The 27,491-nt window shown below is 37.4% G+C and overlaps 1 protein-coding gene across 14 annotated transcripts in view; it reads right to left on the reverse strand.

The window, feature by feature from the left end:
* Positions 1–27,491, reverse strand: part of MAST4 (microtubule associated serine/threonine kinase family member 4) — a 575,926-nt gene that overhangs the window by 68,100 nt on the left and 480,335 nt on the right. For all 14 annotated transcript variants that reach the window (XM_050794438.1, XM_050794437.1, XM_050794435.1 and 11 more), the window contains 4 exons: positions 13,522–13,591; positions 8,219–8,297; positions 3,321–3,478; positions 1,299–1,374 (listed from right to left, as the gene is read on the reverse strand). In XM_050794438.1, the coding sequence (XP_050650395.1) occupies positions 1,299–1,374; positions 3,321–3,478; positions 8,219–8,297; positions 13,522–13,591 (383 nt within the window). The remainder of the gene's footprint in view (positions 1–1,298; positions 1,375–3,320; positions 3,479–8,218; positions 8,298–13,521; positions 13,592–27,491) is intronic.

A 27,491-nucleotide genomic window follows, 5' to 3' on the forward strand; every position in this document is an offset into this window, starting at 1 on the left:
GGTCCCTGTAAGCTTCTTCAAGTAACTCAAATTGTATCTGTGAATTGTTATGCTTTCATTTAAGATCTTGGGCTCTTTCAGATGGATTGTCCAAAATATCAAATATTTCTTTATGTTTTTGTACTTAAACATCAGGATGTTGCTAGAGTTCCATGACCTAAGCTAAAAATGTATCTTTTTTGGCTAGGTTTTAATGTGCCAGGAGCACACATCTTATATCATTTTCTTTTCCCAAAAAGCTACATCCTATGCAAAAGTCCAGGGGACTCTCTTGGTAAAATAAACCTAAAATTTCCTTTCCAACTTTCATTTCATTCTCTCTGGTCACCCACTGCCTAATCCATATTCCTTACTTACATTAATTATATATGCAGGGAGACTCCCTCTCCTTCCTCTCTCCTCCTCCCCTCTAATATCCTAACCTGCATTAACTAGGTAACAGTCAGTATCTGTTTCCCTGGTGAGCAAGTGACATGTGATAAATAGCTAAAACAGCTTTAATCAATGACATCAATGCTGGGTTAGTTGCAAATAATAAGTACTCTACTCTTGATTTATGAAACCAAAGATTTTCATTTGTTCTCCAGCTTAGGGCAACACAGGCTGTGGGGGCGGATCAGGAAAAACATGGAGAGTGGCCTTTTCTCAAATGTGCAGAAATGCTTTGGCGGGAAAGATGTGGAAACAAGGTGAGTTAATGGGACCATCTGAGAGCAGGTCCTTGCAGCCAAGGGCTTGGCAGCAACTCTTCACAGTTGCTCTCTCAATTCATGTTCTTTTACCAGTCTAACTGGAGAACACGACAACTGTGCCTTCTCTTCTAAATTAATAGGGTTAGAAATACAATGTCTAAAGAGATGGGAAATCACAGAAAAGTAATGTGGAAAAAAAAAACCTCTCATGACACACCAATCTACAGGCTTCTAATGGAGAAAAACAGTCTCTACTTAACAATATGGTGTAGGACCAGAACATGGGTACAAAGTGCACAGTCTAGAGGCCTTTCAAAGTAGACCCTCCCTATGGCACCTCACCAGGCCTGCCCCATGTGTGGTGCACAAGTGGCAGGTTCACTTTAGAGCCAGCTCAGCATACAGAGAGCACAGTTAGTTCTCAGCAGTTGTTAGCTTAACATTTTTTTTTAAGTTATTTTCTCTTTCTAAGAAGACTATGGAGCTGTTTTATGCAAATCATTACTAGATTGGACCCTTACTTCCCATAACAAAACCACCTTACAGACTCTAAACCTATGCTGCCTGTTCGTTTAGATGCTAGGCATCTTCAATTCAATTCATTACCTTTGGGAACCTTTCTTTGTAGACATGGTTCATCATAATTATTTCATGGTCACAGCAGGCGGGAGAACGTCCAGGGCTGCAAGCAAAGCAAATTACCCTTTTAAACTTGCCACAGCATGAAATGAAAATAAGCTTTTTATTTATAAACAGTCAGCTGCATCAAAAGTACTATGCAACCTTTGTAAGAAAAGTATATTAGATAATAAAGTACAAAATCAGTCATTAGTACACATGCACACATACATTCCCACAAACACAGAAACACTCTGAATAGGACTGAAAAAAAAAGCTCAAGAAGTGGAATGCCACAAAATCATCATAGTTACAATACAATACTAGTTCAGAAAGTGTTTGTAAATTGAAATTATATTCTGCACGTAGTGTGAGCTTGCATAAGATCTGGAAAACAATTAACAAACTGCAAAATAAAACAAAATAGGGTAGCTACAAACAGCAACATCTAGGACACGTTTAACAGTGTAATTTCACACTTTTATCATACACCTGCGGTCTGCCACACATCACTGAAAAGGTCTGAGTCTTCCATGGCACAGGTGTCATAATTGAAATTCATTTTCTAGCCTAGCAAATATTTATCTGGGATGCTGAGGTAGGCATTATGTATAATATGAAACAGAGGCATACAACTGTTGTGCATTCTTCTTTACTCTTTCAATAGTAGGTTCATCTTCCTTCCTAGTGGTATATAGTTGTGCAACTTCAGTGTGTTTATATTCCTAAAGGGATACAGCTTATACTACGCATCTTAGGAATTCCTTTAATAAAACAAAAAATGGCACCCATGTGGTAAAACATGGTGCCTGTAGATGAAATAGTAAAACCAGTTGTTAATTCCATATCTCAGAATAATCTAACATGTCTCACAATTATCCAGTGTGGCTATATTTACTATTAGCTTATGAGTCTAAGTGAAGACAAAAAGTACAAAGGCAAATTGCTTCTCATTAAACTTTGATATTCAACTGACCACCTAATAAACAAGCTATTTTTTAATATAATAAAACCTTAAGATATCAAAGTTCACTAATTCTATAGCATCAAGATCTCATGCTGCAGTGGACAAGGTGATGCCCTGTCCTGATCCCTCCTTCAAAGAAGGACCTGTTGCCCGGCTGCTGGGAGTGCTGTCCACAGAAACCTTCAGCTGTCAGTCCCTGCAGGGATGGCATCAGCTGCAAGAAGTCATCTCGCCTGAGGCTGAGTCTTTCCCAGGGTGCCACATCCAGTGAGGGACACAATGACTGAGGTAGGGATATAAACGAAGGCACAATTGGGCCAAGGGAGCAACTCTGCTGAGTCCTGTCATTCCCGAGCTCTCTGTGGAGTTGGCTAAAGCTGCTGGACTTCTCCCTCTGCCCAATCCTGCCTCCCCCTTCCCTCCCACAGGTGCTAATTTCAAAAGCACTCCCGGAGAAACATCCTGAACAAGAAGCTCTGTTTTAGATTCTGCTTCCTGAAGAAACAAACTCACAGTAAAACTGGCCCTATTCAGTGTCAAGTGGACTACATTTGGCATCCACAAACTTCAGGTGACACAAACTCCTAAAAATGTGCTCACAGTCTTAGAGAAAGTAAGACTTATGACAGGAAGAAAGAATAAAAGGATATTTTGTAATATGAAATCTGGAATTTAAAAAAATCCTCCTATTCTTGTTGTCGTTCTATTTCCACCAAGCTGTTACCTCTTAACATAACAACATTAACTGCTTTTGCACTGCCTTGAAATTTCCAGTGGCTAGACGTTTTCATAGGTAGTCCTGAGACCATCATGATTACTACTACTGCTGCAATCAGCAAATTGTGAGAACTGAAAAGGAAAATTATAAGATGCCTTTCAGTGGTCATTAACAATATTATGTGTACATGGAAACATTACGCTATATTTGTAATAGTTTGCAAGTCAGTTCACACACATATGAACTAAAGGACTAAAGTCTTCACTCAAAATGTTTGAAAATAGAGAATCCAATTAAGTAATGGTTTTCAGCCAGGCCCACATACCTCAGACTTCGGGAACGGGGGCGCATCGGCGTGTTCCTGCATCTGTTCTCAGTGGCGATGCTTTCGGTGGTACAGAAATGTTTCGACAAGAAGTGTAACTCGTCCGGTGTTGGTTGGTATGGTAACTGATGCAACTTCTCCTGGGAGGAACAGGATGACTGAAACAAACCAAAGTGAGGTCACATAACTATCTCAGAAAGAAACTCTTCAAAAGAATAGGAGAGATCGATGAGTTAAACTTGGGTAATACTACCATTTTTATTGTTTCTTTTTCAGGTTAAAGTTGTAAGAACTACTGCCTAAATGTATAACTTGATGTTCTCTCTCAGAGTTCAAAATGCTTTCCCTATTTTGCCTCATTTGTTTATAATTTCCCAAAAGGTAGTTTTCTCTCTGGAGAAAATCCAGGCTGTGAAAATGGATCGGAACCAGTCAAAGCCAAAGTAAGAAAGCAACCACTGGAGTGACATTAGGGAGCACTGTATCGCAGATTAGCTTTCAGTTGAACATGGCACCCCCGAGTTTACTGCTGCTCAAAATCAAATACTGACTTTTAGGTAAATAACATAAAATAAATGATATGATATGAGATGGTCAATAAGGCAACGAAACCTCTCTTTATAATGCATCAGAGTGTGCCATGAGTAAAATAGGGGAAGGATTAAAGAAGATACTTTTCTCAATAAAGCCACTGTTTTAAAATCTGGAATTGAATTTTCTTTATTCTTTTTTCTCGGAGAAAGTGAAGGGTTGAGACTATAACTTAAAATAAAAAAAAAACTTTCAAGTCGTGTTGAGTTTTTTGTTACATGCCTGTAGATTTGCTTTTTAGAAATCGTCATTCAACATTTGGAACAAGGAAAGACAGGAAAGGTGAACAGCTAAATAACCCTGCTTTTAATCAATCTGAAACATTTAACTAAAAAGCAAAGAAACTATTGTTTTCATTTTTAGTTGGAGGTAAACTCCTAAGTAATTCTAATAAAAGAGACTGAGAAATTTTTTAGTAAATGGAAACATGGTTAGAATAAGCACATTTTGAAAGATATTACTTATTTTAAAATGTCAGTTCTTGTAAGCATTTTAAAAAAAATCATTATATTAAGAGTACCCTTCATAAATACTAAAACACTGTAATGTAGCAAAACTAGAAATTAACGCCTAAAGCCTAAAAATTATTCCTATAACTTGAAATTATAAAACATCTTAGTACATATTGAGACAAAGAGGAATTTTTATAATGTAATGAGATTATTTTACAAGCAATAAAAAAATGAGAACACTACTAGAAAGACTTATGAGATAAATCAAAGTTCTATTCAGTAAGTACAGTCATGGCCTTAAACACTTTTCACTAAGAAAAAAGAAATAAAACACATGAACTAAATCCAGTCAAGAAATCAAGAAAAAAAAATAAAATCAATGCAAGCAGGAGATAAGCAGTGGTGATCAGAGGAAAGATAAGGAAATTAGCAAACAGAAAAACAGAATTAAGAATCTATAGATACTTCTCAAAGGTAAATCAATGTCCACAATCCTGTATCCAAGATTTCAAAACCCACAAACTCAGAAGTTTGTTCCTAAGTTTACAGTAATCTCTTTTGGTGGCAAAGCACCAACTGAACTGATGTGAAGCTGTTTAAAATATTTATTTAATCTACTTAGTATGAATGTTGATTCAAGCTGCTGCAGAAATATTAATATATTTGATTATGAGCGGCTGGCCCCACTGTTGCTGGTCTGTTATGTACAGAACAGGGATGTTACCTTTCTCAAAGTGAAAATTCCAAAACACACCAGGCTCAAGGTATTATGCAACTGCACTTGCACAGGAACAGTATCTATTGACTTCAGAGAAGGGTCCAAAGAATGAAGAAGTACAAAAAAAATTATGCTGCTAGTTCTTAAGGCAATTAGAGTTCCAAAACCATGTTCTGAGTCATGATATCATTCAATAAGCATTTAGTCTCTGCAGGTAACCATTTTGCAAAGGATAGTATTCATATGCACATACAAGTTTCTACTTTTTATTAAATCGTATCATTTTATAGACATACCTCATATTTTTATTAGTACTTATATTCTTATTTCTGTACTTTCACTCAGCAGAAAATAATTTATCTGGTAAGAAACATACGGGAGAATGTCTTCTGACTGCTACAATTCTATAGTACTTATTTCAAAATTAAGAATTATCTGAATATCATATTGGAAAAGCTCCACAAATTAATTTTAACTGCAAACTGTGATGTTAGAAGAAATTGCAACACTGAATATTCTCTGGGAGGACTGATTTACTTCATCTGGCTAAATCTTTCCGATTTCAGAATATAGCATTTTTAACATTTAGCAATTTTGCAGTTTCCATAATAACCAAAGGATACAGATATTATAATGTTTACATTTCAGTCTGGCATTCAGACAACAGCTGAAATTATCTGTAAAGTTTAAACTATATTTTCAAAGTGCTTGAAATTTTATTTGTATATATTCTACATCTGATTTTTTAAATAGTTAAAGTACATTTCTGATTGGCTAAATGACTAACAGTTAACCCAGGGAAATGAGAATCTAAGAGTGATTCAGATTAGCTTTAGAAAAGAAAAACTTGCAACTACTAAGAAGTTTTACACACTTTCTGCCCTAATATTTAAAGAGTAGGACCACAAAGAAACTGAGAAAAATAGAGAAGTAGCTTTTCTAGTTTTCACTCATCACTTTTATCAATAACCAATAAAGAGAAAAAATAATTGAACTTTCACACTACAGCACCTGCAGTTCATAATCTAAATAGTCCCTTCTGTCTGTTGGCAAAAGGAATAATTCTGGAAGCTCAAATTTCATTTGGGAGGAAAAAATAGGAATATTGAGCCCAATAATTATATGATACTAATGTCTTCAATAAAATAAACACTTCAGAGAAGAGCTGTTAGAAACACAAAGTATGTGTGTAGACTAAAAACGGTCTTGGGGGTGTCTTCCGTAGGCACATACAGAATTTAGAGACAGCAACGATTCCATTTTGACTGATGATCAGGTCAGCTTTATTAATGACAAGGTTTATCTGAAGAAATGCCATATAAATTCCTTTTAAAGAGCCAAGAGACTGGGTTCTAAAACTGCTCACCATATTCTTATTGAGAAAACATTGGAACAGTAAACAGTCCCTCAGTTAAACAGTCTCTCTGTGCCTCAGATTTCTGGCCCATACAATGAAAAAAACAACAGCAATTGCCTGATAGGGGATGTTGCTAAGATTAAATGAGCCAATGCATTTTAAGAATTTAGACCAGGGCCTGGCATATAACAAGTATTTATAAAACAAAATTATTTTAAAAATTATTTCTACCAAACAGGGTCCGATTTTATGTAGCTCACCTTTTATTATGGATTCACTTTTAAAAATGAATGACTTACTAAAGATGGAAAGAATACAAATCCTGAACTCTGCCCTATTTTTCTTGCAAAAGAGAGATTTCTATGTCCAAGTTATAATAAAACTTGACTGAAGGCAATGCAAGGTGATAGAGTTGAAATAAAAAAAAAAAAATTGGATTTAAAAGACACGTCTAAAATACTGGCCAATAACCACTGATAGTGACTGCCATAAGAATCAAGGATGACTTCACTATTATTTACTGACAATTTTATTCATTCATGCTATTCAGGATTTTTAAGCATCCTTTACTGATGCTGATGTGCCTCTGAAATCACTCAAGGTTGTTAGCATGTTTCTAAAAATATGATCTAATGGACAATAGACTCATATATCACAACAAAGTGGAATAATGGATAGAAAAATAAATTACCTTTGCTCAATGAAATATCAAAAAGAGATGGTAAAAATAACGCAACAGTTTTTAACAATTTGGTTTTAAAGGGACACCAGAAAATCTACGCTATATTATTATACTTGGAATTCTGGAAATACATCAGTATAAGGCAGAGGTGATACCAGTTAGAATTTATCTATTTAACTGTAGTTTCTTGTCATTCAAGTGTTATTAAGTGGCTAAATCTATGTGCTTAATGGAGTGCTGGGGGCTCTAAAAAATACAATAGATGGATATCCCTAAACAATAAACCAGAGATTTTGACAAAATGAGGCTCTAGGTCCACATTCCTCGCTGGTACAAATAGAGCTAGATCACTCCATATATTGAACACCTGCAACCTACTAGGCCTTTCTAAATGACCACCTTGTTTCTACAGCCCTGCAGATACAGTTATCCCACATGATTACTAATGTAAACTAAAAAAACATAGATCTAACCTATAGTTTCCAGTAATGGCTAGGTCTCTTGCTGAAATGTTAAGTTTGGGGCAAGAGTATCCATTTTCCTCTATCCTATTTTCATAATTCCACCATATCTCTATTTATCTTAACCTTCTTCCAAGTTGTTTTAATTTCTTCTTAAAACAAAGTTCTTACCTAGAAGGCATAAATTAAGACTTGCCTTTTCTTTCTTTGAAAGAGAGAAAAAAACAAAACAAAACAAACCTCTATCTAAGCCACATAGGAAGAAAGACCCAGTCTGTGAAAGTTCAATGGCATTTTTAGCACTAATGTCACTGGCATGGAACCAAAGCAATAAAACTAGATTGTGTTTTTTCCCCCCAAACTACACCAAACATTATTAAAATGAAAGCTTCCAGTCTCCTCCAAACGTGTGATCCTGGAACTTACTCAATTTATGCACTACAGTTTAAAAGCTTGCAGTGAAAGTATGTCCTTTTTATGTCTGTCAGGCCATCATTTGATGCGTCGCTTACTCAGAGTGGCAGACATGCAGAATTTATCTTCTCCTCCCTACCAGGAAACACCCAGAGAAAACACTGCCTGTGTAATAGCTCTGCTGTTGTGAGGAAGAGAAAAAAAAAAAAAGTCAGGCACTTACAGAGACCGTAGAGCTGGGTGTGTTTGTCCCATAGCCAGAGGAAGGGAGAGAAGCCAACGACCAGCGGCGTCCATCAGTCCTATTGAGAAAATGAGTTTAGCTTAGGCCAACGTTGGCATACTGTCACATGGGAACTCCAGGGAAACTAAGTATTTTTAGTCAAACAAATGACACAAACATAGTCTGTGAGGATGTGGAAATGCTCAGCAAGGGTAACGGTAAACAAACATTATACAGTAGGTTGACTTTTATTTAAACTGAATCAATACAACCAAACAAGTAGAAAGTGAATGGGTTGATCCATATTATTGATGTCTCACTAATATACTCTGACAAAATGAATACCAGGGATAATTACAATGGTCAGACTCAGCAGATTCAAATGAATAAGAACAGAAAGGGAGGAGGAAAACACTCTCATCTGGAAACTGATAACCAGAGCAAATGATCTTTGGAAGGGGCTGATTTCCAGCATGGCACAAGAGCCTGTGGGGACTTTCTTTGCATCTGAAACACTTTCTGCTTATGATTTTCAAGGGAACAGTTCTACTCATCATGCTTAGGGAAGAAGGGATCATTGGGCTCATGGCTGGCTCAGGCCTGAAGTGTCAAATAACTTTAGCATTAAGTAAGTAACTGACCTTATGCTTAGAATCTCTTAAGAGTTACTGCCTTCGGACATGACCTGGCTTGTTACAGCAAAGCCTCCTGCCGAGTCTGAGCATGCAGCCCAGCTCTGGCTGGTTAACAGTCGGGGCAGAAAGAAACCTTCTCCATCAGTGATAGAACTTAATGCAAAGACTAAGTTGTTTGCCTCAGTCTTAGAGGCAAAGCTGGGAGGAGCCATGAAGAGGGTGGTTTTTATCTTCAAGTGATGACAGAATGGGTGGTTTCTCAGTTGGAGTTTGGCTGTGAATAAGGGTCATTACAAGGGTCTCAGATGAGTGAATGCAGCAGTAGAAACAATACTGCTGCAAAGGGAAGGGGACACCAGAAAGCAAATTTTCTGAAATCTCTGGCATTCCAGGCTATTACTTTAAATGCAATTTTGAATAAGATTGTGCCTTAAAAGCCACAGAACATTTTGAATGTTCTATGCAAATCTGCCAAGGGGCAAAAAAGGAAACACACACTTTAAAAACAGCAACATTGCATTCTTAGATCAATAAGACTGCAGTGTCATATATGGACATTTCGTAATTTGTGTTATTACGTTTGTAATTATGTTAACTTGCCAAGTGACAAGAGTGGACAAAATTTACCAGAGACACATTCACAATAAGTTGAAGTTAGGGAATTCAACAGCATCAGGCTTGAATTTGAGAAATGTCACCGTTAGATGTTAATGTAAAAAACTGACATTTTAGCCTAAATTTATATTCATGGGAAAATAAAATTATAGGCTGCCATGGATATAACCTCCAATAGATGCAAACGGTCCACAAAGACAAATGGAAAAAGTCAAGTGGACAAATCACAGAACTACCACAATGTTAAGATTTTAGTAAAATTTACCTGTCATTTCTGTACCATGATTGGAGTACAATTGAATCAAGTATGTTAAAAAAAAAAAAAAGAAGCAAAATAAGATGTATGTAAATATACCAGATAAAATAAATTGAGATAAGTTATATGTTCTTTTGAAATACTTTTAATCAACTGAAAATGTTAATGATTTAAGAAGAAAGTAATTATATAACATGTTTATAAAGATACTTGATTGCTAAATGGACACTTATTAAAGAGTTAAGAATCCATACCTGCACTATATATTTTAAGCACCTCCAATTTGATAAAGTAAGAAAAGGATATGATTTTAAAAGAATTATTTAGTCCATTTAATAGCAATTATCAGAAACTAGTCTCTGGAAAGAGTGAGGGACACAATTTCCCCCCACTATGATTTTGTTTTGTGATTCATTAACTCTCCTTCCCCTCAGGTATCAATGAACATATTTCAGATGAATGAGCAATTCCAAGAGAAGACATGTTCTTATTAGTTCTGAAGCATAAATTACATTTGCTTGCTCCGGAAAACACACAACTAGAAAGATGTTTAAACATGAATGTGCTCAGTACTCTGTACAGCCACGGACCAGAAATAATTTACAACTCATAAAGTTCCCTAAATTGTCTGTGTCTATTTACTCAAATGGAGCACAAAGGACCACTGCATTTTCATTACCATGACAACTGCACATCAGAAGTTACTATACATGCTATATACAGTACTTGAGAGAACATGCCCTTTTTTCAAGAAAACTATCACACAAGTGCAATTTGGATCCTGCTAACAATGTTGTCTTTTCTTTGCAGTAGCTACCATTGAAATGTGATAGGAAGACAAGACTACATTCTTGCCAATGCAACAAGCCTTTTTTGAAAAGAGTCTTTTCCCTTGTGGGTGGGAATCTTGGTGTTACATTACATGAAAAAGTAAGAAGAGAAAAACATCTGATGGGAACACAGGACACAAAAAAGATCAGCAAAAAAATAACAACCTTTATTTCAATACCACTCACAAAAATTTAGATTAATATGGTACACAACAAAGAAAGAATAAACAGTTCCAATATCAACCTGGCTATTCTAACTGTATGAAGAGGAAGCAGATTTATTGTTATAGTTACCTGGAGTGATACACCGAATATTCCAGTTGATGTTGGAAAAAGTTGAACTATGCCAATATAGTTAACTCAAATCTACTCCAGAATTCTGAAGGTGTAACTGAGAGGTTACAATGATCAGACTCAGCAGATTCAAATGCATAAAAACAGAAACGGAGCGGGAAAAACACTCTCATCTGGAAACTGATAACAAGAGCCAATGATCTTTAGTAGGCCTGACTTCCAGCCCAGTACTCAACAATCGTCTGATGACCTGAACTCAGCAGGGAAGTTTGTAGTAGTAATTGGCTTGTAGAAATACACTTGGAGATTCAACCTAGTGCATAATAACTAGGCAACTAGGAGAGACCCACAGCATTTCTTGGAAGGCTCTATGTTTCCTACAAAAGTGAAAGCAATCTGCAATACATAAACTTCCACAACTTCTGGGAATGGCAGGAGAGTATTTTTACCTCCATTTTACCACCAGGGAAAAAAGGATTAAGTAGGTCCACAATCAGGCGGATTGTAAATTAATACCACAATTAGCAATGTGAAAATATTTCCTTGCTCCAGACAACATCTATACTATGGTTCTTACTTTCATCTTTTATTTTACTTAGTAGTAAAAAATTAATTCGATTATTTCACTCTCAAATCTGCATTTGAAAATGTAGAAAGCAAGTCTGTGTCATCATACTTTGTACTCTATACTTGGACTATTTTGTTACAGGGGATGGCTACTAGGGAAGTATTACCACATAAGGTAAGAAAGATCAGAAAAGATTAATAAGCCAGACTTTTATCCCTTTACCCAAGACTACTTTTAAAAACGAGCAATATTTCCTCAATTGGACTAAATTTTACAAAACAAAAAAATGTGGGAGTCTCAAAATGACATTACTTCTTAAAGGCTCAGCAATGTGCACCAAATGGAAGGTAACAGAGACCTAGGAGTGGAATCTCCACGTTGCCTGAGGAAAAATCAACTCTAAAATGGAGAGAAATATCCCAGATGTTACATAAAAATACACCAATTTGAGTTTTCATGACACAGGGTTCTGTTTACTTGAATAACAGTTTAAAATGATGATCACTCATGTCTTAATCTAAATTAATACTTTTTGAAGAGTGTGGAGGGAGTTCCATTCGGAAATTCATGCAAATGAACTAGAGGTCCCCTGTGATAATCTCCTGTCACGGTTTATGGTTTATTCGTCAAAAATTAACATGCCTGGGGGGTTTATGTATTTTTTTAATAGCACGGAAACCAGATTCACGTGTCCTTCAGTCACCTATTTATTAGATTCTCTTCATTTGTATAAATCTGCCAGGATTAAGATACTGTGATTTCTGTCATGTTTAAATGCACTCCATGAGATTTCCATTTTTCTTATTACTTATAATAAATGCATTCTCCCCTTTATAGAGAGAGGTTTTAAAGACTATAGTAAACACTTACTTATTAATTTTTATAGGATTTTTTTCCACTTAGAATAGTAGCACTATTATGAATTAATATTCATTGGGCAAACACGCTTTCTGGGACCAGTACATTTTCTTACAGTACTTAAGAAGCTAAAAAAAGAGAAGTTGGAGCTGGGGGTAAAAACAGCGTATGGGTCTCCATAAGTTCCCTGGAGATGATGTTTTTATCACTCTTTATTGTCCCCATGGTGAGATATATAAAGGCATTTAACACATGATGGGAAACAACTTAACTATGAAAGAACAAACATTTTCACAGCAGATTTATAATGAAATCTTAATTACACACAATTCTGAAAATGTGGCAACTATTTTTTTTAGACTTAGTAATGTAAAATGCATGACACGCTGACAAACGGTCGTGAGGGCGCTCCAAGTTTTGCTGGTTACTCATGTGTGTAAGAACAAGTATTTTTTTTTAACCTACCTATGTGTCTTTATTAAGTGCTACCTTAATCCACTTCAGGATATAGTTAGGTCTCTGAGGAAAACTGAGCAAATATCTAGGACATTCAGATCATAAACCGAGTCTCTCCTGAATATTCAGAAACTTGGCTGAAGGTGCCATTTTGTTTTCTTGGTGTTTTTCCTGGGCAGAAGAGGACAAGCTATGCACGTGAGAGGGATGAAGGAGCCCAGGAAGGTGAAGGACTGCATCTGACAGGGCGAGGCAGATGAATTCCACATGCAGAACACAGAAGACATGACTGTGCACACTCCTCTGACTTGGCTACGTCAGAGTAGAAAATCCACAATGAACATGGTGTGACGTGACATTGTGTGCCTGCTATCCTCTGAACAACGAAAACACTTCCTCTTGACTCAGTGGTCCAGTTATAAGACATCTATCTTTGACGTCTGGTGCCCAATTGCAAACATGATAGGAAGAGAAAGGAGAAAACATCCTATAGCCCATGCATGGCTTTTTCTCACTGGGATCACTAAATTGCTGGCTTGAAACTGCTAAAGCAGGTGTGTTAAAACAAAGCTTTGTGGCAGCCTAAGCTCCTCTGGCCAGTGGGGCTTTGGAGAAGGCCTTACAGAATAATGAGCAGGACCTCGCAGGGCACGGAGCAGGGGAGGGGGAGAAGCGGGGACGGGAAGACGCGGGGAGGGGGAGAAGTGGGCAGGGGGAAAAGTGGGGGGTGGGAGAGGAAAATGGGATTCTCTCTATAAGACTTTATGCCTCCACTCACATAAAGTCCTTACCTCCGTGCAAATGAAAAATGGGCTGAGGCACTGGGGGAGAAATTTCTTGGACTATCTTGAGGGCTATTTCCTAGAGAGAGAGAGAAAAGAGAAAATTTTACTACACGATTTTGTTTTTGTATCATTTCCACCTCAAGAATCCTCTCCTTAGAAATAAGTTTATTTACATTTCTGTAGAACGTCCTTTCCTCCAATAATGCTTTAGTTTTACCTGGACCAGGGATGGTGGGGTGGGCCGGGGGAGGAGATGGGGATGGGGGAGCATGAGTTCCAGCACAGCTTTCTTAAGTGTGCGAGACACATGAATAAACACATTCAGCTATATCACCAACCAGGAGTCCTGCATGGATATAACAATACAAATATTTCAATCTGATAGAGTAATGAATATACACAAGTCTTGGTTGTGACCCTCCAGATGCGAACATTTCAATGAGCAGGATGCAAGGGTAAGCATATGCTTCAATTGGAAGTGTTTTCCATTTTAGCAGGCAGCCTTAGTACTTTTTGTTTACAGTAGACTGAATGAGTCTGAGTTCCTGAAGATGAATCCTCATATTCTGAAGCACATATTTTAAAGGTGGATGTGTCAGAACTAGTTGTAAAACACTGGGAAGACCACAGCAGTTTGGACCTATTTCTCAATGACCCAGATCTAGCTCAGCATTGCCAAGTGGCTCAGCAGGATTACCCCTTGTCAATATTTTCCTCAACAATCCCTCTGCTCCTAAGCAGCTGGACTGTGACTGACCAGGCAGCCTCAAAAAGCCACAGCCACACAAAGGCTGGCAGAGCTCATCTTCCCCAGGCCTTCAGGGGTGGTGTGGAGCAGTGATTGCTCGTTGGAAGGAGGGCAGCTCCTCTGGGGCTTGTTACTTTCTCCATTAGCCCACTCAACCTGCTGCTGATCATTGAGAAAGCTTGGCCAGCAGCTGGCGAGGGCAAGTTCAGGACGCTCCAGACCACCCTGCTTCCCTCTACATGTTTAATTAGATTGGCAGAATTGTCTGAGGACCACATGGAACTGTAGCTGGTTTAAATAAGTGGGCAAGGAAAGGCTGCAAAGCAATCCTGTACCTTCTAGAAAAAAGAAAAAGGAAAAATAAATCAGGAAGCTACGTTTAATCCCTAACACCAAGTCAATTGCCACATTACTGGTTTCTTAATGAAAGTGACTACTGTAATTGGGTGTAAGGAATACAAGATTTTACGTCAAAGTCAGTACCTGGCTGTAAAGGTAAACAATTTATTACCAGTGTGCAGAAAGAATAGACTAACACATTAAGGAGGATACATTTAGTGTTACCTTGAGGACGTTTGGACTGACTATATCTCCACTGAAATTCTTCAATTAACTTAAGGTTGCAAATTTTATAGTGATGTCTTCAACAAATGCCATTAACTTTATGACAGACAGCACAATCACAGCCATTTAACTGGGAAGCACTGAGAAGCCCATTTCTTTATGGATAGAGAATCATGAAGCATTTTTCCCCCTGCTGCAATGAAATTTATCATGGCTTTGCATCTGTTATTCCTTGGGCCCCTGGAGAAATGAATTCTGCTTTTGCCATCCAGTAATCCAGGATTCATTTTGTCCATTTATCTACACAGCTAAATTAAGTTCTTTCAACTTCTCTCAACAGCCTTCATCCCCTCTCCTGACACCCCTAATTTAGCTTGTATATTTATCTTCATATTCCTTTAAAAATCTCAAATTTCAAGATGGCTAAAAATTTTGTTTCCTAAAGGAAATAATCTAATGCCAGAAATATTCACATAAATTTTGTTTTTCATTTGGGAAAAGTGTTCAATTTGCTCACACACCATATAGAGCAAACTATCAGTAAATAATTAGGCGTAACACAACAACTGATTATCTGAAGCCAAGACATTCTAAGAACAATCCCTGCTACACCTATTCACTTAAAATGAAATCATAAGGCTAATGAAACCTGGCACCAAATTCTTAGCCCTGTGTGCTTTGTAAAGAAAACACTATATCTGGAGATTCTAATGTGATCAACTAGAACAATAGAGAGCTTATTAATATATATTTTTTAATCTGAAGAAGGAAGAAACAAGGAATTGGCTTAAAACCCTTTTCACTTTTCGGGATATTAGTGAATGGTTCCCATGCTGACCCATCATCTTCAGGATGAACAGGCAGAGACATAGATAAAGAGGTGAATTTAACTCTGCTCTTAAAAAACAAAAAACAAAAAACAAAAAAACAAGGCTGCCATTAACCATTTCGCATATTCAGATTTTGCCCTCGCATCTTAGGCTGCGTTTCTAGGTCCATCGCTTGAACATTTTCCTCATTTTCTTCTCATCTACTACACTGCTGTAAAATCTAACTTAAATTCCCACATCTTCAACTTCAAGACTATAGAGGTGTTGGTTCTAGCTTACTAATCACAGATGTTTCTGTTTCATATCAGGCCAAAAAGCTAAATTAAAATGCAAATATATATACATACCTATCTTTATACACACACACACACATATATACACACACAAACACACACATATACATACACACATGAATTATCATTAAGGCTCTTAACTGTCAGAGGATATTAGAGAAAATGAGTGAGAACGATGTGGGCTAGAGAAACTGATAATTCCTTAAGGACAAGGGACTCTAGCTCAATTTGAGGGCAGTTTAGTAGGTTTTAGGTAAGAGGAGAAACAGAAGGCGACTTCAGGAAGGAGTCAGAAACAACTCAAACACAGTAGGGCAAAGCAATCAAGACAGTTTCTCCGGCTGAAGGGAATTGGGACTGGAAAAGCCAGTGAGCTGTTTATTGGTGCTGATTAGTTAGAGGCTTTAAGAAATACTTGGAGGCAAGAGAGAGATGCCAGAGATTCTAAGCTGGCCTGAGAGTACTTGGTGTGGGTGGCCAAGGGAGTAGCAGAGGAGGAGGGACCTAGACTAGCACATGGAAGGCCAATAGAAAGGATATTCTGGTGCGCAAACCAAGCATAGTCATTAGCGGATTAGAAACAAGTGAAAAAGGATACAGGCTAAAAAAGTGACTGATGTTTCCAATGTGGGTAGATTGGGAAAATGACTGATCCCCTAATAGGAAATTTGGGGAGAGACAATGGGGTGGTGGTGGTAACAGAAGAAAAGGGTAAATGAGCATTCTATAGATTTCTGTGTTACGTATTACAGAAATTCCTCCATTTGCCTTAGGGAGGAATTATAAGACTAGCAGATTTGGCAGGTAGAAGTCAATCTTTGAAGTCTTTGTTCTTATTTGAAATAAAAATTAATTCCTACTCAGTCTCTGAAGACTTAGCAATACTATTTTGTTATGCAGTGATCAAAATACTGCTAATTTAGAACAGGCCAAATTATAAAGCACATACTATACATTCCAAACTCAGCAATGAGGACTTGGCTGCTGTGCATATGCACAGTGCTTTCCCAGGATGAGAGCAAGAAGGAGTGAAACCTGAGTCCTATACATGACCTTCACTCCTCATAGCACTGCTCTCTGAATTCATCCACCCATCTGCAAAGCAATACCTGAGAGACTCCCAAATGAAAACTGGTGCCAGTTAATTCTCTGCCCATATGTGCAGCACTTGCTTATAACTAAAATCCTGCTGCTCCCAGGGATTTGCTGGCTCTTGGATGTTTGAGGGCTAGGATACTTTATAGACTGCTGGCATCGCTGCTGCTGTTTCTGACCTGGTAAAGTAAACCTTAGTAGTGGTCAGGCATTAGGTAGGTAATTAACTCCATGATCCCCATGGGGAACTAGCATGGCTAATACATAAGCAGTGTAGGAAAAACATACTTTACCTAACGGCACTACACAGGGTGCCTCATTTTAGTGGCAGCTATTGTTAAGAACGTGATTTCCAGATTAATTAAATTGTTTGATTGCTTTGTAATTAGACTGGAGAAGTCCTGTGTCTTCGCTACGAGAAGCAAGCTGCAAATCTTTTTAAAAGGCATATGCTATGCCCTCTATAGATTATTAACGTGCTTTTAATAGCTGTCTGTTTGCGAAATGATAGTTTCTGATGACTTGAATTTCTATCAGGACTGAGGGAATCCAAGAATGAATGATAATTGCCATTTAAACTCCGGGTGGATCAAAGAGTAAGCCCCCATTTGAATCCCTGTTGCCATTACTTGATGATCCCCTTAAATGAGTTGTGACATTTGCACCATAACAATCAGTGCTGTGTTTCTTATTGCTGTGTTGGAGATTCCTGGCAAATGGACACTGCTTAAAAATCCTAAAACCAAACTTCACAGAATCAAACCTAGGATCTCCTTGTATGATGAACACCAGCAGATAAAGTGGGCACTGGAACACGATGCAGGAACCTCAACCAGAGTGAACTCTGTAAAATAACAGTTCTGTTCCCCCGAGAACTTTGAGTCCATCTCACCAGACCCAGACAGGTGACTCATGAAAAGAGCTAGGAATCTCCCTTTCATTTAGACACCTGTCTCCAACTGGCTCCTCTCCAGATATCATTGTAGAATATTAATTAAACCTGGGCAGCTGTTTCGATTCTAAGTGGCCAAGAAAAAACCTTGATTGGCCGTCAGTGGAATTCTCTGGGTAAGTTGTCAAGTGTTCATAGGCAGGCCAATGAATAGAAGCAGACTCATATGCTTAAGTTTCAAGTAAAGACAGAATTATACACAATGAATCAAGGCTTTCTTATAATCTGGGCTCTCTGAATCTTTGGTTTTTCCTGTCCCTGTCTTATTGACCCTTCCATAGCTATAGCACCATTACTCACTGCTTGACTGATTGAGCCAACAAGTATTTACTAAACATCTACTCTATAGAGAGGGATAACATGATTTGATTTACATTTTAGAAAGACCCTTCTAGCTGTTCTGTGGCCAGTGGGCTTTAAGCAGGCAAGAGTGGAAGCAGGGGGATGAGTTAGGAGGCTACCAGCACAGACAAGGTAAGAGAGATGTTGATTTAGATAGGGTGATTGAAGAGCTGTTATGTTTTGGCAGCAGAGCCAATGGGATTTGCTGGAAAATAGGATTGCGTGAAATAAAGGGGAAAAGAATGCAAAGAAGACTTAAAGATTTTAGAAGCAAGTGAGTATATGATGGCATTAATTGAGATGGAGAAGACTGAGGGAGAATATGGTTTATCAGTGTGAGAGAGAATTAAGGGCAAAACTTGAACACCTGGGCAAGCTTTAGTCTTTTTTTTTTTACTTATGGAGGCTCCACATAAAATAATTTCAAATATATTAAATGTGTTCACATAGTCCACAATTCTGCAATCATATATAACGATGTTACATTTAATTGCAGTTCTCAAATGTAACATTTAGAGTACCTAAACATTGAAGAATCCTGTTACAATTTTCTTATTGTATATTAAATAACATTTTTTAATCTCATTATTCAGTGCATAATGAATTTAATGGTCCTAATCTATTTCAGACATTCAAACCAGTCAACAATGCTAAGTAAAATATTTGTAGAGAAGGAAAATTCTACAGGCTAAATATTAAAGTTTGGATAATGCTCATTTTAATCATTCCGTCTCCTGTCCCCGTAAGTAAAACTAAATGGATATAACAATAGGTAGACAATATTCCACTTCTTTCTCTAAATAATTTATAATTGTAAGTGATGGTAAGGGATAAACTCCAGTTATACATCTAGATACACAAAAAGTGTACTTTGAGTTCTCAGTGTCTAATCTCATCCCTGTTATATAGCAAGCTGAAAACAGTTTTTTTCTACTTTAATAATTATTTATAAGTTCTTTTTATGCACAGGGCTTTGAGCTATCTGCTAGAACCGATTATAGGTGAACACAATGTAAAGAGCTAAACGTCTACTGATAGATACAGATGTGTATATCCAACTCCAGACTTACTTTGTGAAATCAATTCTGGATCCTTATCCATGCGACATAGAAACTTTCTTAAATCAAAGCCCTTAAATATATTTACTTTTTAAGAAAACTGTTTCACAATAGACTGTTGATAAATGGACATGTAATGTTTTCTAAGGAATGACTGACGAGGTTATAAAGAGACAAACATGTAGGGAATGGAAGAGAGACCCAATAAGAGGTCAATTTCTTGTCATAAGACTCACACAGATACCCATTGTCTCCATTTCATGAAGCTGTTTCTCTGGAACTTGTGTACTGTATTTGAAATGCCATGGCATTGACAGGAATCCCTTGGAGATGTGTTATAATGGGTTCTTGAGAATGTTTTAGCTTTTCATTGACCCTTCCTTATTACTCTGAATTGATGTCACATCTCAAGGTGATCCCAAGTAAAGACTGCTGAATGTCAAGAGTGATGAAGAAAGTTGATTTTTAGTTGTATGTTTTCCTCCCATCTACAGTAATTCATCTTCCTAGCAACAGAGAAGAGATGACTTTTACCCCTTGTTTAAAGTTACTGAATAGCATTTGTAAGGTCAAGGAAGGGAGGTAAGAACATAGCCACTGTAACAGATATTCCTAAGCTTCGTGCAATTTCATGAAACTTGATTCATTCTATTAATCTTACATAATTAATTATAGACTGAACCTGGATAAGACTCTGAGTTAAAGAATGTAACCTAATGCGTACCTATTTTTTTTTTCTATCTTACATGAAGGGATTTAATTCTTTAACATAATTAGATACAAAGAATTTCCCCTTTTTCCTAGAAGAAGGGTGGATGTTATCAGGAAATGGGTTTTTCTCAGACTGTTTGTTTCAACTGCTGAGTAATTTCTAGTCAAACAGAAAGTATTTAAATGAAACACATATCCATATAACTTTCTAAATTCCATCTAAAGGTATTCTCTATTATAAATCTCTTTCTTTTGGCTCTTAGTTAAAAAATAAACACTAACTTTAATGTGGCCCCATTTAACAAATGCTTTGCCTCTGGTACACATGAATTCTATCTGGAAGAAGCAAAATATGTGAAAAGATGTTTTCCTTTTCCTTTTAAGTTAATCATTTTTCAATTTCTAACTTCAGAAGTGTGTTCAGACTTAAAGGATCAAAGGCATTTAACCCTGTTGCTTCATAATAAAATAGTATGTGATGTGCCAAGAATCTATCAAATCAGAATTCTGACTTTTCAGTTCCCATAAACCATACAGGAAATCTTGGAAACTCTTGGCCTGTAGATATTTATTCCTCTAATATTTTTCTCACACTCACTTCCTCCATTTCCTTAGATCAATAAACAGGTGTCAATGGGAACTGCATATGAGAATCACCTTTGAAGCTTTAAAAATGACATCCAGCCCCTATCCCAACTTCCCTTTTTGGTGACACTTTTTACATTTCAAATTTAGGGGAAAGTTGTAACAATAGTAGAGACAGCTTCTGCTCGCTTTACTCAGATTCACCTGTTTAACATTTACAATTACTTTATTACTATTTCTCTCCATATTTTTAAATTTGGATTTTAACATTATTTAAATAAGTCAGAAACATGGTCTTATAACTCTAAATTTTTGTATATATGTCCTATGACCAAAGACATTCTCTTACACGCCCACAGTTCGATTTTCAAAATTAGGAAATATAATATTGATACGTTATTATGTAATCTGTACTCCATATTTAAATTCAATCTCACCAATTGTCCAAATAATGTGCTTTAGGGCTATTCTCTTCTCTTGCTTTAGTATCTGATCCAGCATTTCGCATTGCATTTAGTTGCTATGTCTCTCTGGTTTCATTCAGTCTGAAACAGTTCCTCAATTGTACCTCTGCCTTAAAGACCTTGACACTTTTAAACACTGCAGGTAGGCTGGGCATGGTGCTGACACCTGTAATCTCAGCACTTTGGGAGGATCACAAGGTCAAGAGATGGAGACCATCCTGGCCAACATGGTGAAACCCCGTTAAAAATTAGCTGGGCATGGTGGCACGTGCCTGTAGTCCCAGCTACTCGGGAAGCTGAGGCAGGAGAATCACTTGCACCCTGGAGGCAGAGGCTGCAGTGAGCTGAGATCCCACCACTGTACTCCAGCCTGACAACAGAGTGAGATTCCGTCACAAAAAAAAAAAAAAAAAAAAAAAAGACTGCAGGTAGTTGTTTTGCAGAATGTCCCTCAATTTGGGTCGTGTAGTATTTCCTTATAACTAGATTTAGGTTATGAAATTTGCAGGGGAGCAATATCATGTAAGTAATGAATTATCTTTCTCAGTGTAACATATCCAGAGATACATGAGATTGATTTATCCTGTTATTGATAACTTTGGTCACGTGGCTAAGGTGGTGTCCACCAGTTCTTCATTGTAAAGTTATTATTTTTCCCTTTGTGATTAATCCCAGGCACTTGCTGAAACACATTTAAAATGTCATTACAAATAATAGAAAAACTGACATCTTATTCATACAACATTAGCTTTCTCTATATCTGGAGCATAGAAATTTTATTTTCACAAAAAGTATGCTTTATCACACTAGAATATTTTAAAAATCAAATGCCATATATGTCAACATTTGAAAAAAATTATTTTTATAGTTTTAAAGGTGCAAGTGCAGTTGTGTTACAGAGATATATTACATAGTGGTGAAGTTGGCCAACCCCTTTTAAATGAGATAATTCTAATGTGCAGCCAGGGTGGAGAACCACAGCCTTAGAATTCCTTGTATACTGTAGATCATGTTCTAAGCTTCCACTTGTCCCTGAGAGTTCTTAACCAGGAAGTCTTAAAATTGTTTCTCACTTCCCTATTTTCTCCCATAATTGAGCATCTCTTCTTCCTTGTCTCAATCATACTAGTTCGATGTCTGTTTTATACATTCACCTCACTTCGACCTCTAAGTATTGTCAAAACAGCATTAAGACCTGAAATTCCTTCCCTATCACACCAAACAAGTAGTATATCGTACCATGTCAATAATCCAGAAATCCCAAATGCCTACAGGTATCCTCCTGGATTAAGCAGGTACATAACCTCCCCCACCCCAAATCCTATTGCTACTCTTACCCAATTATATGAAGAGTTTTCCCTTCCCTCTAAAATAGGAACCCCTCCCCACATGCTAAGCTTCTATTGCTCCTGTGTTCCTAGGCTAAGATTTAAAAACCTCTGTAAAATATATATATTTATTTATTATATATTTATATATAATATATAAAGAAAACATTAATTAACCATAATATTTACATTTTCACTATCAACTACTCGTGTTTGTTCAAACCAGTTTTCATTTTAATCAGTACCTAACAAACATGAATATTTGACTTAAAATCTGTGCATCTCGTGCTTGCTTTCATTTTTATAAGAGGCAGAATGCCTATTATACGGTCCATGTAATATTAGACTATTTAAAATTATTAGGACAGTTAAAATCAAGGCATGGGATCTAGATTCAACAACTGATTATCAGAAGCAAAACTAAGAGTATTTACTCTAATTCTTCTTATCATTCCCTCTTGCATAAAAACATAATTTGCCTTTATCCATAATAGGGACATGGTCATTCGGATCCTTTCATTACGTTCTGTACATGTATCCATGATATCTTTAGTAGATAATCTGAAAATAATTGATAAGTGTGACTAGTGGAGTTTGTTTCAAGCCACACGCGACTCTTGAGATTCTGTATGCACAAATGTCAACCTTCAGAGAATCACTACCTTACACAGCCACAGTTACTACTGCAAGGTGTTGAATCCTTCAGGTATTCTGAGGTGCACTGAGATGGGAGAAAAAAAGTGGGGATTATTCTCTTAAAGGACATGGCAGGGTCTTTAAGTCCCTCTTTGAATGAAAAAGTAAGTACATAAAAGGCACATATTTAAAAATTTTAAATCATTTGGCAAGCACTTATGCAGAGTTAATATATGCAGGACACTTTGCTGGGGCCAGAAGGTCAAAGACAAATGATACTCAGGGCTTCCTTCAAGTTATGCTGGCAGTGACAATGGATGCAATGGAACACTGACCATTCTGAAGGCTGTGTTTAACGAAGCCAAAGCTTTGTATTCTGAGAATACTCAAGGGGTCAGATATGGTGAATTATTTTGCGTGTCAGGTCAGGTGTGACGATAAGGCAGACTAGTGCTAAGAAGCGGGACAGTAAAGCACTACCACTTTTCCCTCCCGTTTTGCAGACCCCTGGTAGCCTTTGGAGAAAGAAGGCTGAATCAGACCATCCCTGACCACAAGCCTCTAAACCACAAGGCAAGGTAGAGAGACCCAGCATGTGGAACTGTGTTCACGGTGGTAACAATAAAATAGGGAAGATGTGAATTCGGAAGAGACAATAATGGATAGCTTTGCAGGGACAACCTTCGATCTGCATCTAGAGGAAAAAGTGAAAGGAAAGGAGGCTTTGAGGCAGAGGAAAATGAAGGGACAGAGTCCCAAAAATGAACTGTATGTTTTTACATGTTTAAATTTTTATTACAAAAGCAATTATATATACATGGAAAAAAATTCAAATGATTCAAGTAGACATACGATAAAGTCAAAAAACCTCTCTCAACCTCTGTTACTCACTGGTTCATTCAAACACTTTTGTGTCAGGCTCTGTACCAAACTTTGCGTCTCCACCTCCACCTCCCCATCCCCAGTCCTACAATTCAGAAGTGACCTCTTTTGATAGGGTATGTACCTATCTAGAAATATGTGTATATTCACAAGCATATATTATGTGTATAAAAATTCCTCCCAAAATAATACATCAAATATAATGCTCTATATTTATATAGCTTAAAGTTCTATATTTGCTATTTTTTAATTATCTATAACCTTCTGAGTTAGCCCATCTAAATCTCTATTATCTTTCAGCACCAAATAATATTCCAATATTTCAGTTAGCATCATTTACTTAGTATTTTATGAATGAATATTTATACTGATTTTAGTGTTTTGAAGATTCAGTGAATATCTTCTAAATATTTACAAACTTACTTCCAAGAGCTAAATTCCTATGAGCAAAACTGGTGGGTACAGTTGAGTACGGTGCACTTTGCACTTCGGTCCTTCTCGCTAAATTGCTCCCCAAAGACATCGCACTGGTATTTTCACTAGTGACATACAGGATGCTGTCTACCTTCCACCTTGCCAATACTAAATTTTTTCAGATTTTGGCAATTTGATAGATAACATCAGATTGCTTGAGATATCTATCTATCTGTCTATCTATATTTCCAGTTTTATTGAAGTATAATTGACAAAAATTGTACATATTTAAGGTGTACAATGTAATGTTTTGCTATACAAATACATTATAAAATAATTACCACAATCAAGCCAATTAACAAGCTAATTATCATGTTTCTTCAGATGATTATGAGTGAAGCTGAGCATCTTTTAATGTTAACTGACGATTTGTGTTTCTTTTTGTACAAACTACGCAGAGTTCATACTTTATTCCACTGAGTTCTTCTGTTAGTCTTTTATTGTTTTTTTTGTTTTTGTTTTTGTTTTCACATCAAGGCAACACTGTCAATATATTGAAGACTGGTTTTCTCATCTATGTTTACCTTTTAATGTTGCTTATGGTAACTTTTCTGTGGAAAAGTTTTTATCTAATCAAATTTGTCAACCACTTTCCTTTATGGCTTTTAGTGTTTTATCTTGTTTGGAAAGGCCTTCTCCAATCCCAAATTATTTTCCAAATGTATCCATACTTTTTTTCTATTTATTTATGTATTTATTTATTTTTGAGAGAGAGTTTTGCCCTCGTTGCCCAGGCTGGAGTGCAATGGCGTAATCTCGGCTCACTGCAACCTCTGCTTCCCAGGTTCAAGCGATTCTCCTGCCTCAGCCTCCCCAGCAGCTGAGAATACAGGCACCCACCTCCACGCCCAGCTATTTTGTTGTATTTAGTAGAGATGGGGTTTCACCATGTTGGTCAGGCTGGTCTCGAACTCCCGACCTCAGGTGATCCACCTGCCGCAGCCTCCCAAAATGTTGGGATTACAGGCGTAAGCCACTGCACCTGGCCTTTTTCTAGTACTTTTATTGTTTAATTCATTTTTTAAAATCTATATGGGGCTTATTTCTTGGAAGGAGTGAGATAGCAGTCCAGCTTACCTCTTTTCCAAATGGCTAATCAATTGATTTAGGACAATTTATTGGCTTGAATAACCTACACTTTCTTCCAATGATTTAAGCAAGACACATTTAAGTAAAGTGAAGTAATCTGATGCCATGGACGGGGAGTTGTAGGAAATTAAGGCAGAGAGTGAATGGCGAGGAGCAAAGTGGATGGTTGAAAGCATAACTACAACAGTCGGGGGCCAGTTGGAAATATTCTTTACGGCAGTACTACAGGTGATTCGTCACCTGAGTGGGGCCCTTATTTTTATCAAGTACTCCAGGTGCTTCTTAGGCACAATAGTGTTTCTGAATCCTAGCTTTAGAACAGTGATCTTAACCTTGGCTTCACATTAAAATAGCCTAGGGAACTTAAAAAACCCCAAAGCCCAAGTCACACTGCAAACCAATTAAATCAGAACAGGGAGGGACGTGGAGGGCAATCATCAGTCATTTTTAAAGCTTCCCAGGTGACTCCAGTGTGCATTCAGGTTTCCGAAACACTACTTTAGATTCTGCTGGAAAAAAAAAAGTGAATTTTACAGTTTAAGTTGTTCTCTACCATTGCTCTGTATCAAAAATCTCTGGGGAGCTTTTAAAAAGATATAGGCCAGGCCAGGCCAGACACCTTAAGTTTCTGACTTAATTGGCCTTGGGTCTGGGTATGTCTTTAAGTTCCACATGTGACTCAAATGCACTGCCAGGCTTTAGAACCTACAGGGCAGTAATTTTCCAACTAGAGAGTGTATCAGAATCACCTTGAAAATGTGTTAGACCACAGAGTGCTGGGCACCACCCCCCACAGCTACTTACTTAGTAGATCTGGGTTGGAGCCTCAGAGTTTGTATTGCTAACTAGTCTGGCGGTGGCGGCAGATGCTGCTGCTGTTCTGGGAATCACTTTAATAACCACCATACTCCTGTATGTCATGATGAACCATGAAATGTCTTACATTAGGTAAAAGACATAACTAAGTTCTTGTCTTTCAGAAAAATGGGCTTCAGTGTCTGAGACAGATCTGAAGGAGGTGGAGCCCAGGAAGTGCCAAAGCAGGCTCCCAGTTCTCTGTCACTGCAACATCCCAGTGGCTGTGGCACTGGGGAGGGGGGTCAGGTGTAAAACACTTTTCAGAGGGAAAGCGGCAGGAGGGTGTAACAAAGGATGATGCTGAGATTTCTAGTTTGAGTGACAAGGTGGATGATGTTGCTAATTACAGAGAGAATAAACAAATTGGAGAGAATCAATTTGGTATTGGGTAACAGCTGGATTTGAGGTGCTGGTGGGACACAATCAGATGGACAGAGTGTTAGTAAACAGACACATGCATCTGTGTTCAGGAGAAATGTCCAGATCCAAGATAAAGCTGTGGGAAAAATCAGCACATGCATGAAAGAGAGGACCTTGGTAAAAGAGTTTACGCCACAAGTAAGTGTGACAGAGAATGTGATCCAAGGGATTCCAATAGTTAAAATAGCAGAAGAAGCAAAAGGGGCCAACAAGAACAGAAATACAGAAGCAAGCACCATAGGAAGCAAGAGAAGACAACTACTCAAGAAATTGGAGATGGTTCCTGGTATTAAATACTGCAGGGTGCTCAGGTTCAATTTTTTTTTTCTTTCCCAGAAAGAGGTCATTGGATCAGATTAGGCCACTGGGCAATCAAGGTGCATCTCCCACAGTGAAGCAGTAGAGTGGAATGGTGTCAGGCTGAGTACATCACCAATTAATCACGGGCAATGTTACACCTGGACTAGTTTCCCAGGGCTACTACAGTAGGAATTCCTGGCTCTGTTTTACCTAGACGTGTAATAAAGATAATAAATAACAAGATCTATATTTGGTTATTAAATTAATTAAATTATAATTTCAAAAATAAAAAACCTCCAATGTTATAATAGCTAATCATTTCATAGCATGATTTTACAACTTAAAAA

The sequence above is a fragment of the Macaca thibetana genome, chromosome 6 (genome assembly GCF_024542745.1).
Source record: "Macaca thibetana thibetana isolate TM-01 chromosome 6, ASM2454274v1, whole genome shotgun sequence".
Lineage (NCBI taxonomy): Eukaryota > Metazoa > Chordata > Mammalia > Primates > Cercopithecidae > Macaca > Macaca thibetana.